This window comes from Diadema antillarum, unplaced genomic scaffold (assembly GCF_040938485.1).
Source record: "Diadema antillarum isolate AM-2024a unplaced genomic scaffold, OU_Dant_1.0 seq00000772_RagTag, whole genome shotgun sequence".
Lineage (NCBI taxonomy): Eukaryota > Metazoa > Echinodermata > Echinoidea > Diadematoida > Diadematidae > Diadema > Diadema antillarum.
The window spans coordinates 238,757-260,679 of NW_027271661.1; the positions used below are offsets into that span (position 1 = coordinate 238,757).

General features: G+C 40.6%; 1 protein-coding gene across 1 annotated transcript; it reads left to right on the forward strand.

The window, feature by feature from the left end:
- Positions 1 to 521: 521 nt before the first annotated feature.
- Positions 522 to 15,550, forward strand: LOC139738893 (MOB-like protein phocein). The gene is made up of 7 exons (XM_071649523.1): positions 522 to 590; positions 8,590 to 8,652; positions 9,629 to 9,772; positions 10,609 to 10,695; positions 12,306 to 12,385; positions 14,282 to 14,393; positions 15,340 to 15,550. The coding sequence occupies exons 1-7, from the start codon at positions 534 to 536 to the stop codon at positions 15,460 to 15,462; spliced, it is 666 nt and encodes a 221-aa protein (XP_071505624.1). The 5' UTR covers positions 522 to 533; the 3' UTR covers positions 15,463 to 15,550.
- Positions 15,551 to 21,923: the final 6,373 nt, after the last annotated feature.

Consider the following 21,923-nt stretch of genomic DNA (forward strand, 5'->3'; position numbering starts at 1 on the left):
TCCTGTTCAATGTAGATACACAAGACATTGGCAGAATAGGAAAGAAATAAAATGAGAAGAAAATGAAATCTCTCTATGATGAACCTGTCCTTCTGCTTAAGGAGAGAGGAAAGAGTTCCTTATGTCCCCCCCCCCACTAATTTGCACAAAATAAATAAATCACTATTTCTTTTTTACTAATAATAAATTAAAATAATAAAGGTTATGCTAGGGTTCGATCTATGTCTCAAAAGGAAGTCTTCCCGTAAATGGCATAACCTTTATTTAGTTTATTACTAGTAAAAAAAAATAGTAATTTAGTGTGTGTGTGTGGGGGGGGGGGGACATAAGGAACTCTTTTCAGGAGAGATAATCCTTGTTTATGATTCTCCAGCACTAATAAACTTATTGTTTACAAAACTAATTCGGACACCAACAAGGCCCAAGGCCGCCCGGCGGTGCAAGACCTATGCACTGCATGCATGCAGCAGCCGTGCATAGACAGACGCCATCTATTGGTCACAACATTATAACAATTTACTGTCACAACAATCATGGCGGAAAGTGAGATTGGAATTCTGCGGCGTATCCGCTCGGGAACCCGATCCGAGGTAAGGATTGCCCTCTTACATTTGCAGTACTTTGAATACAAGCCAATTTTAATAGAAATTTGATTTTCGACTAGTATATATCTCGTAAACATGGAAAATCCGTTCGTATTTAGTCCCGATCGATGTAGGGTTGATTGGACCCCATCTTAATAGTCCCGTGTATCGAAATTCAGGTTTGTGAGGTCTCTGCAACATAAATCATGTTAGGGCGTGTCTTCAACATTTCTTTCCTAATATACTTCTTCTTCCATGATAGCAACCACAATCAAGTTGCCGATTATCCTGTCACTTTCGGAAAGGTCTATGTTGCATTTGTGTGATGTAATTTATGGTTCCAGTTGTTGCAAAAGCAATCATCCAAATAATATGTCTAGCTCTAGGATCTCTAATCTAACGACATAAGGTCATAACGTTAACATAGGGTATTGAGTATTTACTATTATTAGATACAACTAGAAGATCTAACAAGTTAGGCCTATTTGTTCAGACTCTAACCGCCGCAACAGCGACGCCAACACGTTACAGCGCCCGCCCCGCAACGGGGTTATGTAGACTTTAGATCTACAAAGCTGTTCTATCGTTGTTTAGATAATTCTAACGCAGTGCCAGTTAGTGTTATGTAAAGTTAGCCATTCCTTTTCAACAACTTTATTTTCCTACAATGCATCAATGCAATGGTAGTTTTTTTCCCTCCTTTCTCATCTTAGTTTTAATGCCAAAATGGCTTTAAAATCAATAACAAATTTACAATTGATTGGTGGGACTTCAGACTGAATGTAGGACAGGATCACAATCAGAAATTGCTACAATGCAGTCTGACTCTGATTCTTGGTACATCAGGACATGACTTTGATTGGCAGCCAGTTATCCAGTCTATGTATTTTCATTGTTTATTTGTTTGGATATACCGTAGTTATGGGTAAACTTGGCCTAGCGGGTAAACTTGGCCCCCAATGCATGCATTACAAGTGGCCGAGTTTACCCTTGGCCTAACTGCGACAGCCGCCACACGCAGTGTGGCGGCTGCGCCGTGCTCCCATAAAAGATCTTCATGTTGAACAAACGGGTGCCTTTGCGGCGCTATATTTCCTTAATTTTTCAACAGAAACTACTAGGAATACTTACATGGGTCGATGAAACCTAAATGACTATCATCGGCGACTGTTTGATGCATTTCATTGCTTGTGATGCACAAAATGATGTCTTATAAGCAGCTCACCGATGTTCACAGAATTCACAATCACTTGCACAAGCGCACAGAATACTTGAACTATAACATAAGCGAAACTGCGGGGAAGCCGCCAGGACCGCGCCTGGCGGCGCGGTCTCCGGGGCTACCCTTGGCCATACTTCAACTATGGTATTATATACTAATAGCAAAATTGCAATATTAACAAAAGAAAACTGCCAGTCCCAAGGACCTAGCCTGGTGGCGAGGTGGTCCAGAGCTGCAATGTCGGGGCCCCCAAATTTCCCAATTTAAGGTTATCTTCTGGTGGCCCAATTGGGAAACTAAATTCAACATGAAATTTTATGTATTGTTACGACCAAAATCACTCTGAGAATGATCGCACAAAAGAAACAATCAACTGATGTTCAGGCGGTTTATTAATAGTGATATTGTAGGTACAGACTCGTAATCGGTTTTCACATCAGTACAATAATGATCAATAGAAACAAATATAGTCAGTAATGGAATCACTTACGTACGCATTACACGCAATATCCCTGGAAATGTCCAAATATGATGCTCGATGCACAAACGAATGATCCGCGATGCACCGATGAATGATTCCTCTGACGTAACTCCAGAGGTACAGGTTACGATAGTCCACGGTATAGATCCGGGGTAAAATCCACGATATACGTCCACAGCGAAACGTGCAGAGTCCAAATGTTGTGACGACCACGTCCAGTTGATGCGTTGAATAATGATTCACTTTACATTGTCCAGCTAGGAATCCAGCCCGTCACAGCTTTGCCGTAGCAATGTCCGTTGACATTAAAATATGGAGTCCAATGAAGGCACATTAATTCTCTGCAGGCAAAATGTCTCCCAGGCCTTATCTCCACAAACATAACAGGTCAGCAGGTAACACAGGACTGACTATAACAAGTCGCTTCAGAGCCAGAAGTGACGTAACTCTCAGAGCAGAGGTGTTGGGTACTCTGCCTACTGCAGAATTTCTCTGGCTTATATACTATCCATTCACCCCCTTCTAGCACATTCTATAACTCTCTCCAACCTACTAGCCAGTCCGAGTTCCAGGAAACCTGGATGACTCACTGCCTAACTATGTACAAAACATCATTACCAAGAATAACTACCAATCACCTTGGGCTACAGGGACAGTGCCTCACTCAGCCAAACATGTAAGCACTTCCCAGAACTTTCTGGAATGGGTGAAATCATTCTAGATTGAGTGAGCTATAATGTATTTCCTGCTACATGCATGTACTGTATAGCTACATTGTATACCACCTAGAAAATTCTCCACTTATCTGGTCAGCCTGTATGTACTATATAATCTATACCACATAGAATGTTCTCCATTAATCTGGTCAACCTGTGACACATTAAAACAACCATGCATACAGTACATCATACATGTACATAACTACTAGTGTGTACATTTGTGACACCATCCCCCATGGGAAAAAGAAAGCCTTGCCGTAGCAAGGGTTTCTTTTACCTTCACAATTTCTCATTATTATTTATAATGAATGTGAGGTAAAATCCAGGTTAGGCTACAATAATCACATACTATCACATGCCTTTTGGATAGCTGTATTAATTCCATGTTCTCTTTTCATGGATACCATTTATAATGATATTGCTTGGATTCACGGAGCTTATACAATCACGTCAAACTCAAATTGCATACATCAGTAATGGATAAACTGAACATTATGTGTGATTTGAGGTGAAAACTTTTCACCCTTAACTTCTACTGTGCTATCCACTACCTATGTCACACCAACTGACTTTCTGTCATAGCACTCTTTCAGCATGTTGACATGACACATTTTCTGTTCTTCGCCTCTGTCTGGTGTACTGATCACATAGTTCACATCATTGAATTTCTTTTTGACACAGTATGGGCCACTGAACATGGCTTTCAGTGGTTCACCTTGTAGGGGCAGCAGTACAAGAACTTTGTCACCTGGGTTGAAAGTTCGGGCTTTGGCATTTTTGTCTGCCTTTCTCTTCATAGAGTCTTGTGACACTTTCAAGTGTTCCCTAGCTACCTCACAAGCCTTTGAAAGCCTTTCACGAAACTTTGACACATAGTCAAGTAGGTGGACCTCATCATCCTCAGTCATGAATTTCTCTTTGATGAGCTTCAGTGGGCCCCTAACTTCATGACCGTACACCAACTCAAATGGGCTGAAACCTGTCGACTCATTTGGGGAGTCCCTCGTTGCAAACAGCAGGAAAGGGATGCCCTTATCCCAATCCTCGGGATACTCCTCACAAAATGCCCTAATCATTGTCTTTAGGGTCTGGTGGTAGCGCTCCAACGCACCTTGGGATTGGGGATGATAAGCTGACGACTTCAGCTGCTTCACACCCAAACGATACATCACCTCTTGAAATATGCCTGACATGAAATTTGACCCTTGGTCAGACTGCACTTCCTTGGGCAACCCATACCTAGTGAAAAACTGCACTAGAGCATCTACCACAGTCTTAGCAGTGATATTTCGCAATGGAATAGCCTCTGGAAACCGTGTAGACATATCCATGATTGTCAAGAGGTACTTATGACCCGACCTAGTCCTAGGCAAAGGTCCAACACAGTCGACTAGAACCCGACTGAATGGTTCTTCAAACGCAGGAATCAGAATCAATGGCGCCGGTTTCACTGAATGCTGTGGTTTACCAGCCACCTGACATGTGTGACAAGTCTTACAAAACTCAGCCACATCCACATTCAACCCTGGCCAATAGAAATGCCTCATGATCCGATCCTTTGTCTTTCTGACGCCTAAATGGCCGCCAACAGGTAACTCGTGAGCAATCCTCAAGATCTCACCGCGGTAACTAGGAGGGACAACAACTTGACGGACCACCGTCCAATCCTCATCAGCTGGCCTATGGGGAGGTCTCCACTTCCTCATCAAAATGCCATCTTTGACATAATAGCACTCAGGGACCTTTTCAGCCTCAGCCTCAGAACACGCCGTCTGAGACAAGCCATTCAACTCAGAGTCTGCCTGCTGTGCTTCAACCAAGGAAGACTTGCTAAACAGCCCATCACTGTTAGCCTCGGAGCCTAATACAGCAACCCCATCATTCAAATCCTTGAAAAAGGTTTCTGCCAACCAAACACCGGAATTCTCCTCCTCATCAACAGAATCCGCATCATCTTGAACAGCTCTACGAGCCTGAGACCTAGTCACAACACAATCTGGGAAAATCCCAGGAAACTCCTCCTGCAACTGCTCAGTTTCAGCAACCACCACTGGTTTATCCGAAACAACTGGAGACGCAACCACCTTGTCCCCAGCCAAGTCATTCCCCAACAAGAAATCAATGCCTACCATGGGCAACTCAGGAACAACTCCAACAGTAACAGGACCAGAAACTAGGTCACACTTCAAATCCACTCTATACAGTGGCACTGACATATAACTGCCATCAACAGTCTGAATCAAGACTTTTGCATTCACTGCACTATCTGGTGGAAAAGTCATACCACCATCCACCATCAGCGACTGAGAGGCCCCCGTATCCCTCAGGATAACCACTGGCTTACCTGCCTCACCAGAAGTACATGGGGTCACCTCACCATCAAACAAAAAGCTACGATAGCTCTCATCCACCTGCTTCAGCCTATCTTTGAATTTGGGAGATTGACTTTCAATGGCCTGTGTTTCACTGAACGGGACACTGTTTTCAGGTAGGACACTTTTTGACATGACAAATCCCAAGTCCTTCTTTGTTTTGTTTTGCAACTTCCAACACTGTGACTTTACATGCCCTGTCTTATTACAGTGAAAACATTTGATGACATTTGCACTTGTACTGGACCCTTTGTCAGATTGAGGCTTTGGTGCCGATGAAGTGTCAGAACTCGTGCCTTTTTCAGGACCAACATTCTTTGGACTGCTCGACTGAATTTTGTCTCTCTTATTTCCAGAGAAATTCCTGAAAGGTGGTCTGTTGTCATTTCTGTGGGTCAGCTCATACTCATCAGCCATCAAGGCTGCTTTATGCAAATTTGTCACTTTGTGATCTTCCAGATGCAACCTCACACTGAAAGCAACACTCTTTTTGAATTCTTCCAAGAGAACAACCTCACGTAGGTTATCAAAATCCTGATCCACTTTCAGGGATCTGTACCACCTATCAAACATCATTTCTTTTTCACGAGCAAACTCAACATGTGTCTGGCCTGGTTTGCGGTACGAATTTCTGAACTTATGTCTGTACGCCTCTGGCACCAACTCATATGCATTCAACACTGCTTTCTTGACTGTAGCATAGTCACGTGATTGCTCTTTGGAAAGAGATGAGTAGACATCGGCTGCTTTGCCGACAAACACACTTTGAAGGAGCAAGGGCCAAAATTCCTGTGGCCAGTTCAAACTGTCAGCCACCTTCTCAAATGACACAAAATATGCATCGACTCTGTTTTCTTCAAACTTTGGCACCAATCGAATGTTCTTGGCCAAATCAAATTCAGAGGGAGCCCTTTCATGATTTCCAACAGTCTGTGCATGAGTCAATTCCATCTCACGCAATTTCAGTTGTTGCTCCATTTCCTTTTCAATTCTCTTCATTTCTATTCTTTCCTTCATTTCTAATCTCATCTTCTCTTTCTCCATTTCCAATCTAGCAAGTTCAAGCCGTGTTTGATCGGAAATTTGAGCTTGATCTGGAGTGTCAATTTCTTCTTTGAGCTCCATGTGACCAGCTACTAAGTCAAGAATCTCTGCCTTTCTTGCACCTTGTGGAACATCTACATTCAAATGCTGTGCAATAGCAGTCAAATCACATTTGCGTAACCTTTGCAAGTCTTTGAGGGACAAATCTGTCCTCTGAACAAATGCCTGAACATCCATTGTACTGATTGACATTGTCACAATGTATTACACATAATATAGAATTGAACAATCAACTCAACTGGTATTTTGTCTGTACCAATATTCTGGATTCCGGAACGTTCCAAATTCTAAATTTTGGCTTTAATTCAATTCTCGGACACAAGCCCCCAATTTTGTTACGACCAAAATCACTCTGAGAATGATCGCACAAAAGAAACAATCAACTGATGTTTAGGCGGTTTATTAATAGTGATATTGTAGGTACAGACTCGTAATCGGTTTTCACATCAGTACAATAATGATCAATAGAAACAAATACAGTCAGTAATGGAATCACTTACGTACGCATTACACGCAATATCCCTGGAAATGTCCAAATATGATGCTCGATGCACAAACGAATGATCCGCGATGCACCGATGAATGATTCCTCTGACGTAACTCCAGAGGTACAGGTTACGATAGTCCACGGTATAGATCCGGGGTAAAATCCACGATATACGTCCACAGCGAAACGTGCAGAGTCCAAATGTTGTGACGACCACGTCCAGTTGATGCGTTGAATAATGATTCACTTTACATTGTCCAGCTAGGAATCCAGCCCGTCACAGCTTTGCCGTAGCAATGTCCGTTGACATTAAAATATGGAGTCCAATGAAGGCACATTAATTCTCTGCAGGCAAAATGTCTCCCAGGCCTTATCTCCACAAACATAACAGGTCAGCAGGTAACACAGGACTGACTATAACAAGTCGCTTCAGAGCCAGAAGTGACGTAACTCTCAGAGCAGAGGTGTTGGGTACTCTGCCTACTGCAGAATTTCTCTGGCTTATATACTATCCATTCACCCCCTTCTAGCACATTCTATAACTCTCTCCAACCTACTAGCCAGTCCGAGTTCCAGGAAACCTGGATGACTCACTGCCTAACTATGTACAAAACATCATTACCAAGAATAACTACCAATCACCTTGGGCTACAGGGACAGTGCCTCACTCAGCCAAACATGTAAGCACTTCCCAGAACTTTCTGGAATGGGTGAAATCATTCTAGATTGAGTGAGCTATAATGTATTTCCTGCTACATGCATGTACTGTATAGCTACATTGTATACCACCTAGAAAATTCTCCACTTATCTGGTCAGCCTGTATGTACTATATAATCTATACCACATAGAATGTTCTCCATTAATCTGGTCAACCTGTGACACATTAAAACAACCATGCATACAGTACATCATACATGTACATAACTACTAGTGTGTACATTTGTGACAGTATCTTTTTATGTTTGGCCACAGCATTTCTTTTTCACACCACCAAAAGATTTCAGTAGCCTAAAAGGCCCACCAGAGAAAATGTATCAAGCCCTGGGGGTGTTTCATCAACGTTTGTCAGCGCTGACAACTTGAATCACCATAGTAACAGTCAGTGACCAGAGCATCTCAGTCAATCAAAACCAAGGATTTTGCTGAAATTGTCAGCGCTGACAGTTGCCAATGCTGACAAACGTTGATGAAACACCCCCCTGATTGTATGACTGTACATCTCCTGAAATTGATTTAAACAATCAGACAAAATGAAGCATACATATTTTCAAGGCTTATTGTCAATGAAAATTATCTAGGAGGTATTGCCCTACAAGAGTTTGGATTGAGCTCCTCAATTTACCATTCTAAACATCATCATCATCATCATCATCATCATCATCATCATAATTATTATCTGTATTATCAATATTGTTCATCATTTGTGTTGAATAAATTACAACTACACTTACATGTCTCTGATGTGTGACTGTGATTTTACACTTTATCCTGTTAGTAGTGGACATTCTATTAGCCAATGTAGTGTACATACACTGTACAGGCTGTACTTGTGCTTGTACACTATGTTATTATAAATACACATTTCTTCATTGTTTTTCATTCATTTTGCATTATGGCAGGACTTTTTCTCATGGGAGGAGCAATCCTTTGATGAAATGGACAGTACCCTGGCTGTACAACAGGTTAGTGCCTTGCCCTGGATGTTCACTAAATAAACACAATTCATTTTTGCTATTACCTCCTTGCCAATATCTACTTGGCACTATTTTGATGGATGTGTACCCGTAGCTTTTACTTTATTTATTGTTAATTCTGTTTTAAAGAAGTGGACCTTTTAAGAAATGCCTTTTGGCATGAGGTGCACAAAAGGTGACTTTGTTTGAAATGAGAAGCAATAAACCATATTTGAAGATAAGAACAGTAACATTAAAGTAACATCTGAATGAAAGCTAGAGTCTCTTATATAGCAAGAGCATCTGAAAGATTTTGAAATAAAAAGCAATAGACCATATTAGAAGTTCTAAAACAATGATAACATTAGGGTAACATGTGCATGAAAGCTAGGATTTTAATGTCAAGAACATCTGAAAGATGACTGAAATGTCTTGAACAGAATGTAGAGGGAAAGGGAATAATGAGTCTTCTTTTCCTCTTGCCAAATTGAGGAGTTGATGAGTACCTTGAGCTGTAATTTTTCATCACGGATTTGTCCACTGTACAGTGTAGCTTGCAGTGCATGTGCCAAAATATAATAACAGCACAACACAACACAAAACAAAACAAAACAAAACATAACATAACAAAACAGAAACAAACATTGCTTTAAAAAAACATGTACAGTGTAGCTGGGTTCATAAACAGTTCATCTGGCTCCATGCCGCAGTGTTTGTGCGTGGTCTGATCAACAGCTTTTCTTTCAAAAAGTGGGCAGCTGGATGTGTACAGACGAACTTGTCCTCATATATATGTACATACATGTAAGCATGTTAAAGTATTAGATATCATCATCTGACAAAGCATTAATATGTTCGTCAGTCAACTTTTGATGTTGAGATATTGTAGGTAGATATATTGTATTGCAACTGTTCATATATATATTTCAATTTGTTTTAAACTTGTGCTAAATATTTTGTATCCTGTGAATTCCTGCACAACCAGTACATTCAGCAGAGCATCCGTAAGGACATCAGCAATATTGATGGTATTCTCCACCCACCGGAGGGGCAGGATGAGGGGGTGTGGAAGTATGAGCACCTGAGGCAGTTCTGCCTCGAGCTCAATGGGCTTGCTGTGAAGCTCCAAGTAAGTCAACACTTTGTATCAGGTTTCAACTCTTCGTTTATAACGAGTACTATGATTGATGTTTATTTTTAATTTTTTAATTTTTTAATTTTACTTTCATATATTGATTGTGTAGCCACAACATGTGACCAACAGTCATATGACTTCTTGGACTTTGAAATTTTTGATTTTCTTGCTGGTATACATGTATACAGTTTGTTTACCTGGTACTGTATTCTATTTGAGGAAACTGGAATAGGTACTGTCCTGTTTTGACACCTCAGATATGATGTGATTTTGACTTTGATACATTTTACAAACACCCCAAAATTTTTACTTTGCTTAATACATTTCTAGATGAAACAAACTGTCCGTCAGTTGTGACGGACCTTCTGCAGTAAGTTAATACATTGTACATGCTTGAAGTAAAATGCATTTACAGCTAGCTGTATATTCATCAATTAAACTTGAGCATGAAGGAATAAATGTCTATACCACTGTTCGGTTAACCCTAATTGATCGTTATCAATGAAAGCAAAAAAAAAATAGTCTTGAAATTTGACTGAAAGCACAATTTGCATCGGAATTGTACACAGTATGAATTCACGTTTTTGAGCAATTTTTGGTCTGACATGCATGTGCATACAATGTATTTATGCATAACTTTGAAACCGCATGCCTGAGCATTGCAAATTTGGTGTCAAAAGATGCGGGAGACTCAAAAGAAAAAAGTAATGAAATATCACAGCAACATTTTGTGCAGAATGTCGAGGGGGGTCTCCCCGGCCTAGTTTGGGTTAAAGGCTTTATCACTCTATCACTGCTTTTTATCCATTGTATGTGTACTCTCATAACAGAAAGAATGCAATCCAGACACTTGCACCCAGATGACAGCTACAGAGCAGTGGATCTTCCTATGTGCCGCTCACAAGACTCCGAAGGAGGTAAGCATTCGTACTGCAGTTTCAGATACAACATTTGCAATTTCCCTCTGTATATAGGTATTCAAAGTACTTTCTTTCACAATCCTCTGGCAATTTCAGCATCCTGCAGTGTATGCGGTGTTTGACTGTTTGCATGTCACAATGTAAACCCCCAGTGTGCCACATTCTTCTGAGATTGCAGCATTTTAGTGCTCCTGGAAAAAAACCCCACAAAAACTTAGTTTTCAAATCCATTTAATTAAATTCATCAAAGCGTATTGCTAGAAATGCAGCACAGCATAGTTGTAGACAAAATTGCAAGCTTTGCTGTAATATACACATAGATTTTTTTGACAGAGCAGCAGCTAGATTTCTTGCAAATGGCTAGTATTCAAAACATAACCCCAAAGCAGAATTCAAAATTGTATTTTTGGTCCGATTACACTCTGTAACTGTGCTATCAAGTAAAGTAGGTCTGGGAGGCATGAATTGTTGAAGGCACAAGCTTGAGAGAAGATGAAAATCTGCTTGGAAAATCCCTATGGATCACCCCACACTACAAGCTATATGTGTGAGGAATGGAATCACGTATTACGCTTTGAATGGACTGTGGCATGTTGCGATTAATTCATCCATCGGTTTGTGTGTGATTGTGCGTTTGTGCAATATAGTATGCAAAGTTTGCATGCGAGCGTGGCACGCAGAGAGTTAAGTATAGGCTCAACATGAATGTATTGAAAGGGATGATAAAAATACATTGTACATGTATGAGGGAATGGGCCTTGTAAAGGATTACAGATGGCACAGTGGGACGTTTGTAAAGGCTCGAGATGAAGTCACAAGGCTTGTCTTCTTTTCAAATGTGTCCAGCATTCCAGACAGTCTGTCCTTTGCTATTCCTGATGGCGAATTCTGTAATTGTCATTCTTTGCACTGATGTGTCTATATATAAAAACAAAACAAAACAAGACAAAGCACAACAAAAACCCTTTCACCTTGCTGTTTTATCTGGGTCTTGTAAACAGTGATAGACAGTGTGTTACTTTTACTGTATTCCATTTACATATAGTGTGTTGATTAGATAGTGCATGTTTATTATCAACTGGAGCACTTATCATTGTTATGACTTTACTCTCGATTTTCTCTATCCTTTATAGTATTACTGTCTTTTATTTACCATTTTAAAAATATTGAATATAAGTTTTACATTACAGGCATTCTTACATAATATACATCATAATGAAATTATGTTTTTGTCATCTGGTACATCTTACTGTTGAATGCAGTGAAAGTATTATTTATTTCAGCATTGAGGTACAGAGTTACTTTGATAGATAATCAAATATGGTAAAAGTGGACATTTTCGCGGTGTTGAAATTTTCGTGCACTTCATGCAACCAGAAGCTGGTGCGAAAATAAAAGCATGGAAATATTTTTGCGTGCCATATGTTTCAGTAGTTTAAGTCTTGATTCCGCGGAATTAATAACACGCGAAACTCTTCTTACCCAGCCAAGCGCAAAAAACTAGTCGCACAAAAATATCCACTTTTACAGTAATGTGACATGGCGTAAGCAGATGCCAAGCAACAGGAATGAACCTGATGATTGCTATCTGTAAATTTGTCCTGCAGTGCCCTGCGATTGACTACACCAGACACACTCTGGATGGAGCGGCTTGTCTCCTAAACAGCAACAAGTACTTCCCGAGTCGGTAAGTAATATTTGTATGTTAAAATGGCAATTTGCTTGTCGCCTCCAACAGGCCACAAGTGCTTGTGGAGTTGACGAGCATATCTTAATTGCTGGCTTCACTCCAGCATCAACATCTTTGTAGTGACTACCCATTGGCTCTTCTGGTGTACACTGTAGCAAAGTGTAAAATTAGATTTGAAAGATTCAAGCCTTTCTGGACAGCTGTTGCTGTATGCCATGATTTGGCTTGCGACAATAATTACCACCTTTGGCTCTTTCAGGGTGAAAGGACAAGTTCACCCAAATATACATGTGGAGTGAGTGAATGCAGCAATACTAGTAGAACATATCAGTGAAAGCTTGAGGAAAATCGGACAATCCATTCAAAAGTTAAGAATTTTCAAAGCTTCTGCACAGCCATCTGTGTATGGGAAGACTACTACAGTTTGTGATGTCAGGTGTGTACAATGATATAAAGAAAAGAAAATATAAAGCAAAAATACGATGCTGTAAAAAAACAACAACAAAGAGTGCCAAGTGAGAGTGCAGCTTTTAAACTGTCTGTGAGTCATATGACATGGTGTTCCATTAGGAAATAGACATTGCGGTCACATGATGGTAACATCCATGGTGTAGAATTCTCTGTACGTGTGAGTGCACATGAAGACACATTATGTTTGTGTGTTTTTCAGTTGGATAAAAAAGGACAACTTCCTTTGTTGTAGAATACTTTTTAGCTGTTGTACTTACTGAAGCTTGTGAAGAGCCTTTGTAAATACTAGATTTAGGTGGAGAAGTAGAATTAGGTATGCTTGATACATAAAATATTTCAACAGTTTGTAACATGAAAATGATTTTATGGTTTCATCGGTTTTACAATTTGGCAAGCCATCTTGTAGATTCATAATGCTCCTCCACTCACAAGTTGAGGATTAACTCTCAGTGTTAAATAAGTAGGAATACATGTATGACTAAATATGAACAGGTGAATTAGGAACATATCTAACATTTTGTGTGCTTTGAGAGCTGATTGGCTCAGAAAACACCATAGCATGGTATACAGATAGTAAATGGTCATGAGTGAGATGGTACAATATTTTGCACGAGGTGAAAGATAGAGGTGCTCTATTTGATGAGGCAAAGCTGAGTTGAATAGTGCGCCTCATCTTTCCTTGAGTGGCAACCATTTTCCCTGAAAGGCGACTGAGTAGCACAGTTACAGTCAGCGGTGGACACGTACATGGAACTGATCAGTTGAAGTTGTTTACAAAACTGAGTGACAAACTATCTTCAAATGGTTGAGTGCACCCGGCAAATGTTTGTTTATTGAGACATCAGAGCCGTGCGATGGCGCAAAAACTTTGAGTCAACGGTGAGTTTAGCATGGGAGTCAATGGAAATCGGTGACGTCAGCCATGCGATATCCATTTTTGCTGGCACCAAATCGCACGACTGACAAAGACAGTGTGCTATGGTATTGTACTTCAACTACATGTCACATGATGGGGCAATCAACCGGGTGCTGTTCGTTAATCCGAAGGTTCGCTATTCCGAAGGTTCGTTATTCCAAAGGGTCGTTAATCCGAAACATGCCAATTCCCTATACCTAGTGGTTCGTTAATCCGAAAATGAAAAAGGGTTCGTTAATCCGAAAATTTGTGGCGTTATTCCGAAGGTTCGTTATTCCGAAGATTGGTTAATCCGAAAATGAAATTCGAAACAATGAACCTTCGGAATAAAGAATCTTAGGAATAAAGAGCCTTCGGAATAACGAACCTTCGGAATAACGAGCTGTAACCCAATCAACCAATGGGATAGCTACATTCTTTTTAGCTGTTGTATGATACTATCCAAAGTACCCAGTACTGAAATGGTTAATGCTTGTAGACTAATGCATGCAGCAATATTTTGGCAGGGTGAGCATCAAGGAGTCATCGGTAGCCAAGCTTGGTTCAGTGTGCAGACGCATCTACAGGATATTCTCCCATGCCTACTTCCACCATAGAACCCTCTTTGACGAGTATGAGGTAAGTCCGTGTAGAGGAAGGATGTAGCAAAAATGTTTTTGTACACTCTCATTGGTTCTATGATGTTTCATGTGTACAATCTGCACCATTCTAGTGGAGAATGTACTAAAAGACGCTTAAAAGAACAAAGCTAATGAAACACCACCTACAAAAATGTTCCTATGTGCTGCACTTTTCATTTATGTCAGTAGTGTATTGAATGTCAACTTTTTGCTCCGGTTGAAGGTGGCAAGTAAACACCATGTTTGAACTTCCAACCATTACATTAAAGGACAAGTTCACCTTCATTGACATGTGGGTTGAGTGAATGTAGCAATAATAGTAGAACACAACAATGAGAGTTTGAGGAGAATCGGACAATCCGTTCAAAAGTTATGAATTTTTGAAGTTTCTGCTCAGTTACGGCTGGATGAGAAGACTACTATAGCTTGTGATGTTGTATGTGTACAACGATATGAAGAAAGTATAAAGAAAATTCAAGATATTCTCACTTTTCTCACATAACAAAAGAACACTCGACTTCTCTCTTTCAGAAGTCAGGGGGAATAATATTACCCTTAACATACATCAGTAACAAGTCAAAGAAATGTGCACTTTATTCAAAAAGCCAAGTTTTGTGAAATTCTCTTTTTATTTTCCTTATATCGTTATTCGCATGTGACATCATACACTGTGATTGCGCAGATACTTTGAAAATTCATAACTTTTGAACGGATTGTCGGATTTCCCCAAATCTTTCACTGATGTCTTCAACTAATATTGTTGTATTCACTCAATCCACATGTATATGAAGGTGAACTTGTCCTTTAAGTTAGAAAGTGACCACACTTTGATCACCTGGCTAGTGTTGTTGTAATCTAGTTCTTTTGAATTCATTACATGCAAGCGTCATTATTCTCTCTTTCCCTCCTTCCCTCCACTGACCCCCCCCCCCCCCCATATTTAGAATGAGACTTTCCTCTGCCGCCGCTTCACAACGTTCGTTACCAAGTACAACCTGATGCCCAAGGACAACCTCATCGTTCCCATTCTGGAGGATAGTCAGTCGACCACCGAGAGCGAAGCGTGATGACCGCTTCAGTCCAACCCCACCCCACCCCCCCTGTCATAGCCCCCTCTGGACAGAGGGTCTCCTCTTGGTCATCTCAGCACTGATAAATAGTTTTGTCACGTTGCTTAATATCTCTTTATGTGCCAAGATGTAAAACCCCTGGGCCTCATTTCATAAAAAGTTAATATGATAGCAACTCATGCTGGAGTGGCAATTGTCATGGTAATGACAAAAATCCAGCTTCCTGATTGGCTGTTGCTATGGGAAGTTGCCATTCCAGCAAGAGTTGACATCCTAACGTCTTTTATGAAATGGAGCCCTGGTGTGCCACAGTATTCTGAGATAGCAATCCATGAGTGCTTTTGGGTTTTTCAAAGCCATGTAACTCTTTATAGAAGCATTTATTCTAGAAATGCAGTACGATAAAGTTGTAGAGAAAACTGCAGGCTTTGCCATGGTGTGAATTTTACGACAAGAGTATGGCTATGAAGCTAATCATATATATTGTGGCATGCAGGGATTTATTGGTCGGTTTGTGCACAGTTATTCGTTTGAGCAAGATATGCGAAGTTGGAAAGCCGTCGAATAAGTTGGGCATGCGGACAGGACACACAAAGTGTTGAGGATTTATGTGCAGTAACTGAGGAAGAACTAATATGGCCATTCTAGCCAAATTCTGAGCAGCAGGTGTAACATTGGCTATCCTGCAGAAAACACCTTCACAGGTTCATCAAGGATACCCGGGCAAATGGATATTTTGTCAATGGTCGGGACCAAACTCAATAGTCTTCATTCAAAGCCAAATTTTGGGTTTTTATGCTGAAGATGCTGACAACAAGGAAGCCATGAAAATCCTTTCTAAATCTTTTGTTCTACTACTTGAATATGTGACAAAATGTGGAAGCCCGGTTGAGAAAGTAGTGTTTAAGATGCAGGATACATATTGTCATATATGTTCCCGTGCATGTTGTAATAGAACTGGAACTGTAAGGCTTGACTACCATCATTACAATTCCATGATTTTGATTGGGAGTTTTGATGTTCCTTTATAATGGTCTTGTATTCATTTAATTGTTTTCAAAGTACACCTTTGAACAAGAGTGACATACCTCCATAGAAATGGTAGAGGAATTGTTGCAGTCAATGATTCTTGCATATCACTGATTTGTATTACGGACTTGTGAAACATTTCCAGCTAAAGGCCATTCTATGAAAGCAGTACAAAGCACTGAAATCATGCAGTTGCTACCTCCACCAAGGAGGTAATGTTCTTGGCAGTGTTGGTTTGTCTGTATGTCTGTTTGCCAAAATAACTCAAAAAGTTTTGTATGGATTTCAATGAAACTTTCAGGAAAAGTCTATGATAACACAAGGAACATAATACATGTATGATTAAAAGCGCATAGACGCTCTCTGAGTTAGGTTGAATGATAATTGTGGAATGGTTGTGGGGAGAGGGGGAGGTTGTTGGAGATTGGACAAAGGAGGAGGGGTAATGGAAACGGAAGACATCTTCTAGTTTACGTAGCATGTTCAATATTATACAAATAGTAAATGGTTACTAGTACGATGGTACAAGTTCTCGCATGAGGTAAAAGATAGAGGTAATGATGTGCCTCATCTTTCACCTAGTGCGAAATCTTGTTCCATTAAACAAGTAAAGACCATACACTATCTTGTACAACACCTCGGACGTCAGAAGATGTGGTTCACACAGATTCGTAGATTGGTACAGAAACGGCGACCATTTTTTGTGAAAGGTGATTGAGTGGCACAGTCTCACTCAGTCGTATGCAAAACTGAGCAGTTGAAGTAGTTAATGTGTTCTTGTAACTGTTTAGTGCAAGTGGCAAAGGTTTGTTTATTGTGACATCAGAGCCATGCAGTTGAACAAAAACTACAAGATGATCATGAGTTTAACATGGGAGTAAATGGAAATTGGTGATGTCAGCTGTGCGATGTCCTGTTTTGCTCAAACAGAATTGCATGGCTGACAGCCACAGCCTGCAATGTTATTTTTAACTGCATGTCACATGATGGGCAATTGACCAATCAGACAGCTACATTCTTTAAAGGTGTTGTAGTTTTAAAAACATGCCTGTCAATAGGTCGCAATGTTAGCAAGACAGTGTCACTCTGATGAACCTGTGATATGCCAGCATGTTCTAGTAGTCAACATCACAGAGAGATGAATTTGGGGAGTCAGATCCCTATATACAATGTATTTTCCCTACATACAATGTATTTCCTGAATGTGCCATGTTTGTGTACAGATAGACATGCACAGTGAACATCTTCATGTTCTAGTGTGTTACTTGCGCGCTACAATGCTGAATACTGTAAAAGTAGAAACTTTTGTATGATAAATTATTTATGCTGGGCCAATTTCAGTGAAATTCGCCTCTCCAGAATTTTGTGGATGAGAGTAATTTGTGCATATTTCAATACTTCCCAAAATATTCATGTGTTCTTATTTTTACCTAGTGTAGCAGAGTGCAAAATATGCGGCAATGTTCATACTTTGAAATATAACATTTTCAGCACATAACCACCATCATTCATTACTATGTTTCAGGACCAGTCATGTTGTGTGGATGAATGACATAAGGCCTTGTAAAGGATGCTCTGTATCAGGTCATGACTTACAAGTGTAACTTTAATGGAATCAATGAAGTTTTTATAGATTTGTGTGAAGAAATATGGAAGTTACTTCTTTTCCAAATCTAGCAATTAGTTGTTGGCCATAGTCCAACCGTATGACAAGGCATGAACAACTTTTCCCATCTTGAATTTTGTGTGCTTCTACTGTCTTTGTGAAATGAAATTAATAATCTCTTCCGGTGTTAATGACTGTATGTCAATGACTGCATGGCATGCAGAAATGCATTCTTTTTGACCTAATGTCAGGAGGTCAGACTGTAAGAATGTGCAAATCTGATAAAAGAAGTCAAATTTTACAAAATTTTGCTGACTACAGTATATGAATGAGAGTTAGCAGCAGCTTGTCCCCAGTTTCATTTTTGACCCATGGTGATTGCTATTTTGTTACTTTTTTGGCAAAGCAGTCACTTCCTTATTGCTTGACCATTTCTTTTTTTTTGGGGGTATTTCCATCGATTGATGTGAACTTTTACAACTCTACGACCAGCTAAGGTGACTCAAAATGAAAGGCATGATTTCCTGTGAAGCAGCTTTCATTTGCTTCTGAATTGACCTGTTTTCTTCAGTTTACTCATCATGGCACCGGCTCATCAACCTTTCGAACCTCATAAATCTTGCGTCTTTTACTTAAAAATCTCCACTAACAGATGCATTTGCCCCATTTGGAGCATCATATGCAACAGCAGAAAACACACACTCACTTACACACACACACGCACACACACAGTCACACACAACACACACACACACACACACACACACACACCCACACACACACACACACCCACACACACGCACGCACTATGAACTTGTTAGCTGCGAACGAACCTGTATGTGCACATATTGATGACCTGACGTTTATTTCTGCGATCGATTTCCGCGATCTTACTAGAGGTGCTGTAAAGAGTGTATCAATGCAGAACATAGCTTTGTTTTCATAATTTAGGAATGCAAAGTTCAGTTGTTACAATTTAGATTGTTTTCCTGTTGTGTAAAGAAGGCTGTAAGTTGTGAGCTGGAGAGTGGATCATTGTTTGTCATGTACATGTATATTTGTATTTATTAATAAATCTAGGGTAACTGTCTTTTTATGGCCCTCTCACGTTTCATGATGTACGTAGTTTCGCTGAGGTTCTGTGTTAGCGAATGTTGACGTTTGTGTGAGAATGGAGGGTATTATGAGAAGAGAATGCCAGTGGGGGGGGGGGGAGGGGTAGGGGTGGGGGTAGGCCTATATATTAGTGCGAGTGTGTTGAATGTTAGCTAATATAGTACCTTACATTGTTATTCCTCCATGTCTTGCCAAATTTGAAAAATATTGCATGAGGGGGGGGGGGGGGGGTCTTAAATTGGTTTACCTGGATCAAGTAGTGAAGGAATTTGGGTGTAATTGCGAGAATTTGCTTATGAACAACACTAGCGATGAATCAACTGTAAGGATGCATTTCATGTTTTCAATAATGAAACCTGGTGCAGACCGGGTTTATTATACAATCACGGGCTTTTGCCAGCTCGTTGTTGCCAACAGAACCCACAGGCATCTATAAAGAGGAAGAACAATAACAGTAAAAATAGGCAGCCTATGGGGAAATACGTGGAGGGATAAAAATTAATGAGGGAGTAGGATTCACAATGCGCAATACACAATGAACAATACACAGCTTGACAATGAGGGTATTCTGTTGTGGGAAGTATGACAAGATATTCTAAGAGCTGCAATACAAGCGCAATGAATTGCTTATACCCCCCCCCCCCCCCCCTTGTACTTTTTTTTTTTCCGGTCTAGAGAAAGCAGCGGAAGGAACAGTATCCAATAACTCGTATGATCGTTATGATACAACTCGATCATTGTTCGATATCTCAACAGAGTTACTGATACTTACATCAAGTGGTAGGAAGCTCTTTCTGTAATGCACTACAGCGTATCAAGTACCCTCCCCCCCCGCCCCCCCCCCCCCCCCCCCTTCGTCTTGACTAGACTTTTGCAAAGGCAGCTCGCAATAACTTGTGGATTCGCACACAGCGATCGGAGCTCGCTGGGCTCGATGTGACTGTGCACGTCCACAAATTATTGCGAACTGCCTTTTGCAAAAGGCCACATCTTGACTGAAGTGTATAATAAAAAGAAAATATGCAAGGAATTTACTACAGGCCACAGAGTGTGTTCATACTCATGGAGTGGTCAAAGTTCATTCCATCTGAAACTTCCTCTTCTTTCAGATTAAGCTACCAAACTGTTTTCGAGCCATATATTTTACGTCAACATGCCAAACAAGAGTGGAGGGGGGGGGGGGGGGGGAGTGGAATGAATATATGACTTTGGAAAACATAAGGGAATAAAACGAAAAGTGCAGATTGAAATCGATTAGTTCGGGCAAACATTAAAGTCATGTACCACGTCTGTTTAATATTAGTTTATCAAAAGTACTTTTCAACATTGATAACCACACTCCTTTGCACATTTTCGGAACGATTCATTCGTCCACGATCTTTGCTGCAATTTGTACCTCCCATTACATGTATTTATGGCAAATGATGCCGGTCTTAGGTGTACCGTCTTTAAATCATATCTCGGACAGCCATGTCATTGACAGCAACGTAACGTGACATCGCAACGAAGGACGGCGCCTTTGATGGGTTACTTTACGTTTAAAGATTCTGACCAGGTGTGACCCCTACTTCCCTAACTACTCGTAAATATTGGTCCTAATTATTCAGTTTTACTGTTTTGTTTTGATCTCGTTGTGTTCGTTGTTTTCATGTAATTTGTTGTATGCTTTTAGTATGACAAAACTTCTTGCGCTTGTTGCAGACAACTCAACTATCACGGGTTCCAGAAGATAGTGTCAGAGAATAGTCTGCTTTCGATTTGCCGTACATTCTAACTCCCATCCCCTTTGGGTTCGTGCCAGTTCGATGCTCAAAACGAGTGGACTCTTCTGATATAAAGTGATATTGATATAGGCCTATAAATCGCCAGATCCGGAGAGGCTTTATTACATGTAGGCCTACTTGGTAGTTAGTGTGTAGAGAATCAAAACCCTTCCTGCTGTTTAAAAACAAAACAAAAAGACAACAACAACAAATGCAGTGGCGGGTCCAGAGGGGGCGCAACCGGCGCACGCCCCCTTTATTTTTCGTGAAAAACAAAAGAAATAAAAAGAAAAGAAAAGGAAATGAAACTCGGAAGTGGCACCAGAAATATCAGTTGCCCCCCCCCCCTTTGCAGAATTCCTGGATTCGCCCCTGCAAATGTAATGACGGAATGAAGCAGAGACCGCGGAACGTTTTTGAGTTTATGTGTGTGTGTGTGTGTGGGGGGGGGGGGGGGCTGTTATGGGCGAGAGGGGGAGGGTCAATGGTTACCCCACCCCCACCCCGTCAGGAGGAGTATCTATTTTTTTTTTTTTTTTGATGGGCAGTGTGAAAAAAGGAATCAACACCCTTCTTGCTGTCAACAGTCATGGGTCAATGGTTACCCACAGCTTCGACGGGGTAGAATCTGTATAAACAGAATATTCGAAAAGTCAAAATTGTTTTCAGATTTTTTCTTTTTATATATATTTTTGAAGGGGGGGGGGGGTATCAATAGCCAAAAGTGTGTTTGTGTGTGTGTGGGGGGGGGGGGTGGATGGGGTGGGGATGGCTGCAGCCCCTTGATTCCGCGGCCCCTGTAAAGTGCATGTGAAGTTCAATGCATACCTATACCTTTCAATAAATATACACATGTAGTTATTATCTCACTTGGAAGAATTTCTACAATAGGGAAGTATGCTGCTTGTAGGTGGATTCACAACCGAATAGGAAGTCAACCGCAC

Coding starts and splice junctions, on each gene's coding strand:
- LOC139738893 (XM_071649523.1), top strand. CDS start 534: ATGGCGGAAAGTGAGATTGGAATTCTGCGGCGTATCCGCTCGGGAACC. Junction 8,653..9,628: donor GTACCCTGGCTGTACAACAG/GTTAGTGCCTTG, acceptor CTGCACAACCAG/TACATTCAGCAGAGCATCCG. Junction 14,394..15,339: donor CCCTCTTTGACGAGTATGAG/GTAAGTCCGTGT, acceptor CCCCATATTTAG/AATGAGACTTTCCTCTGCCG.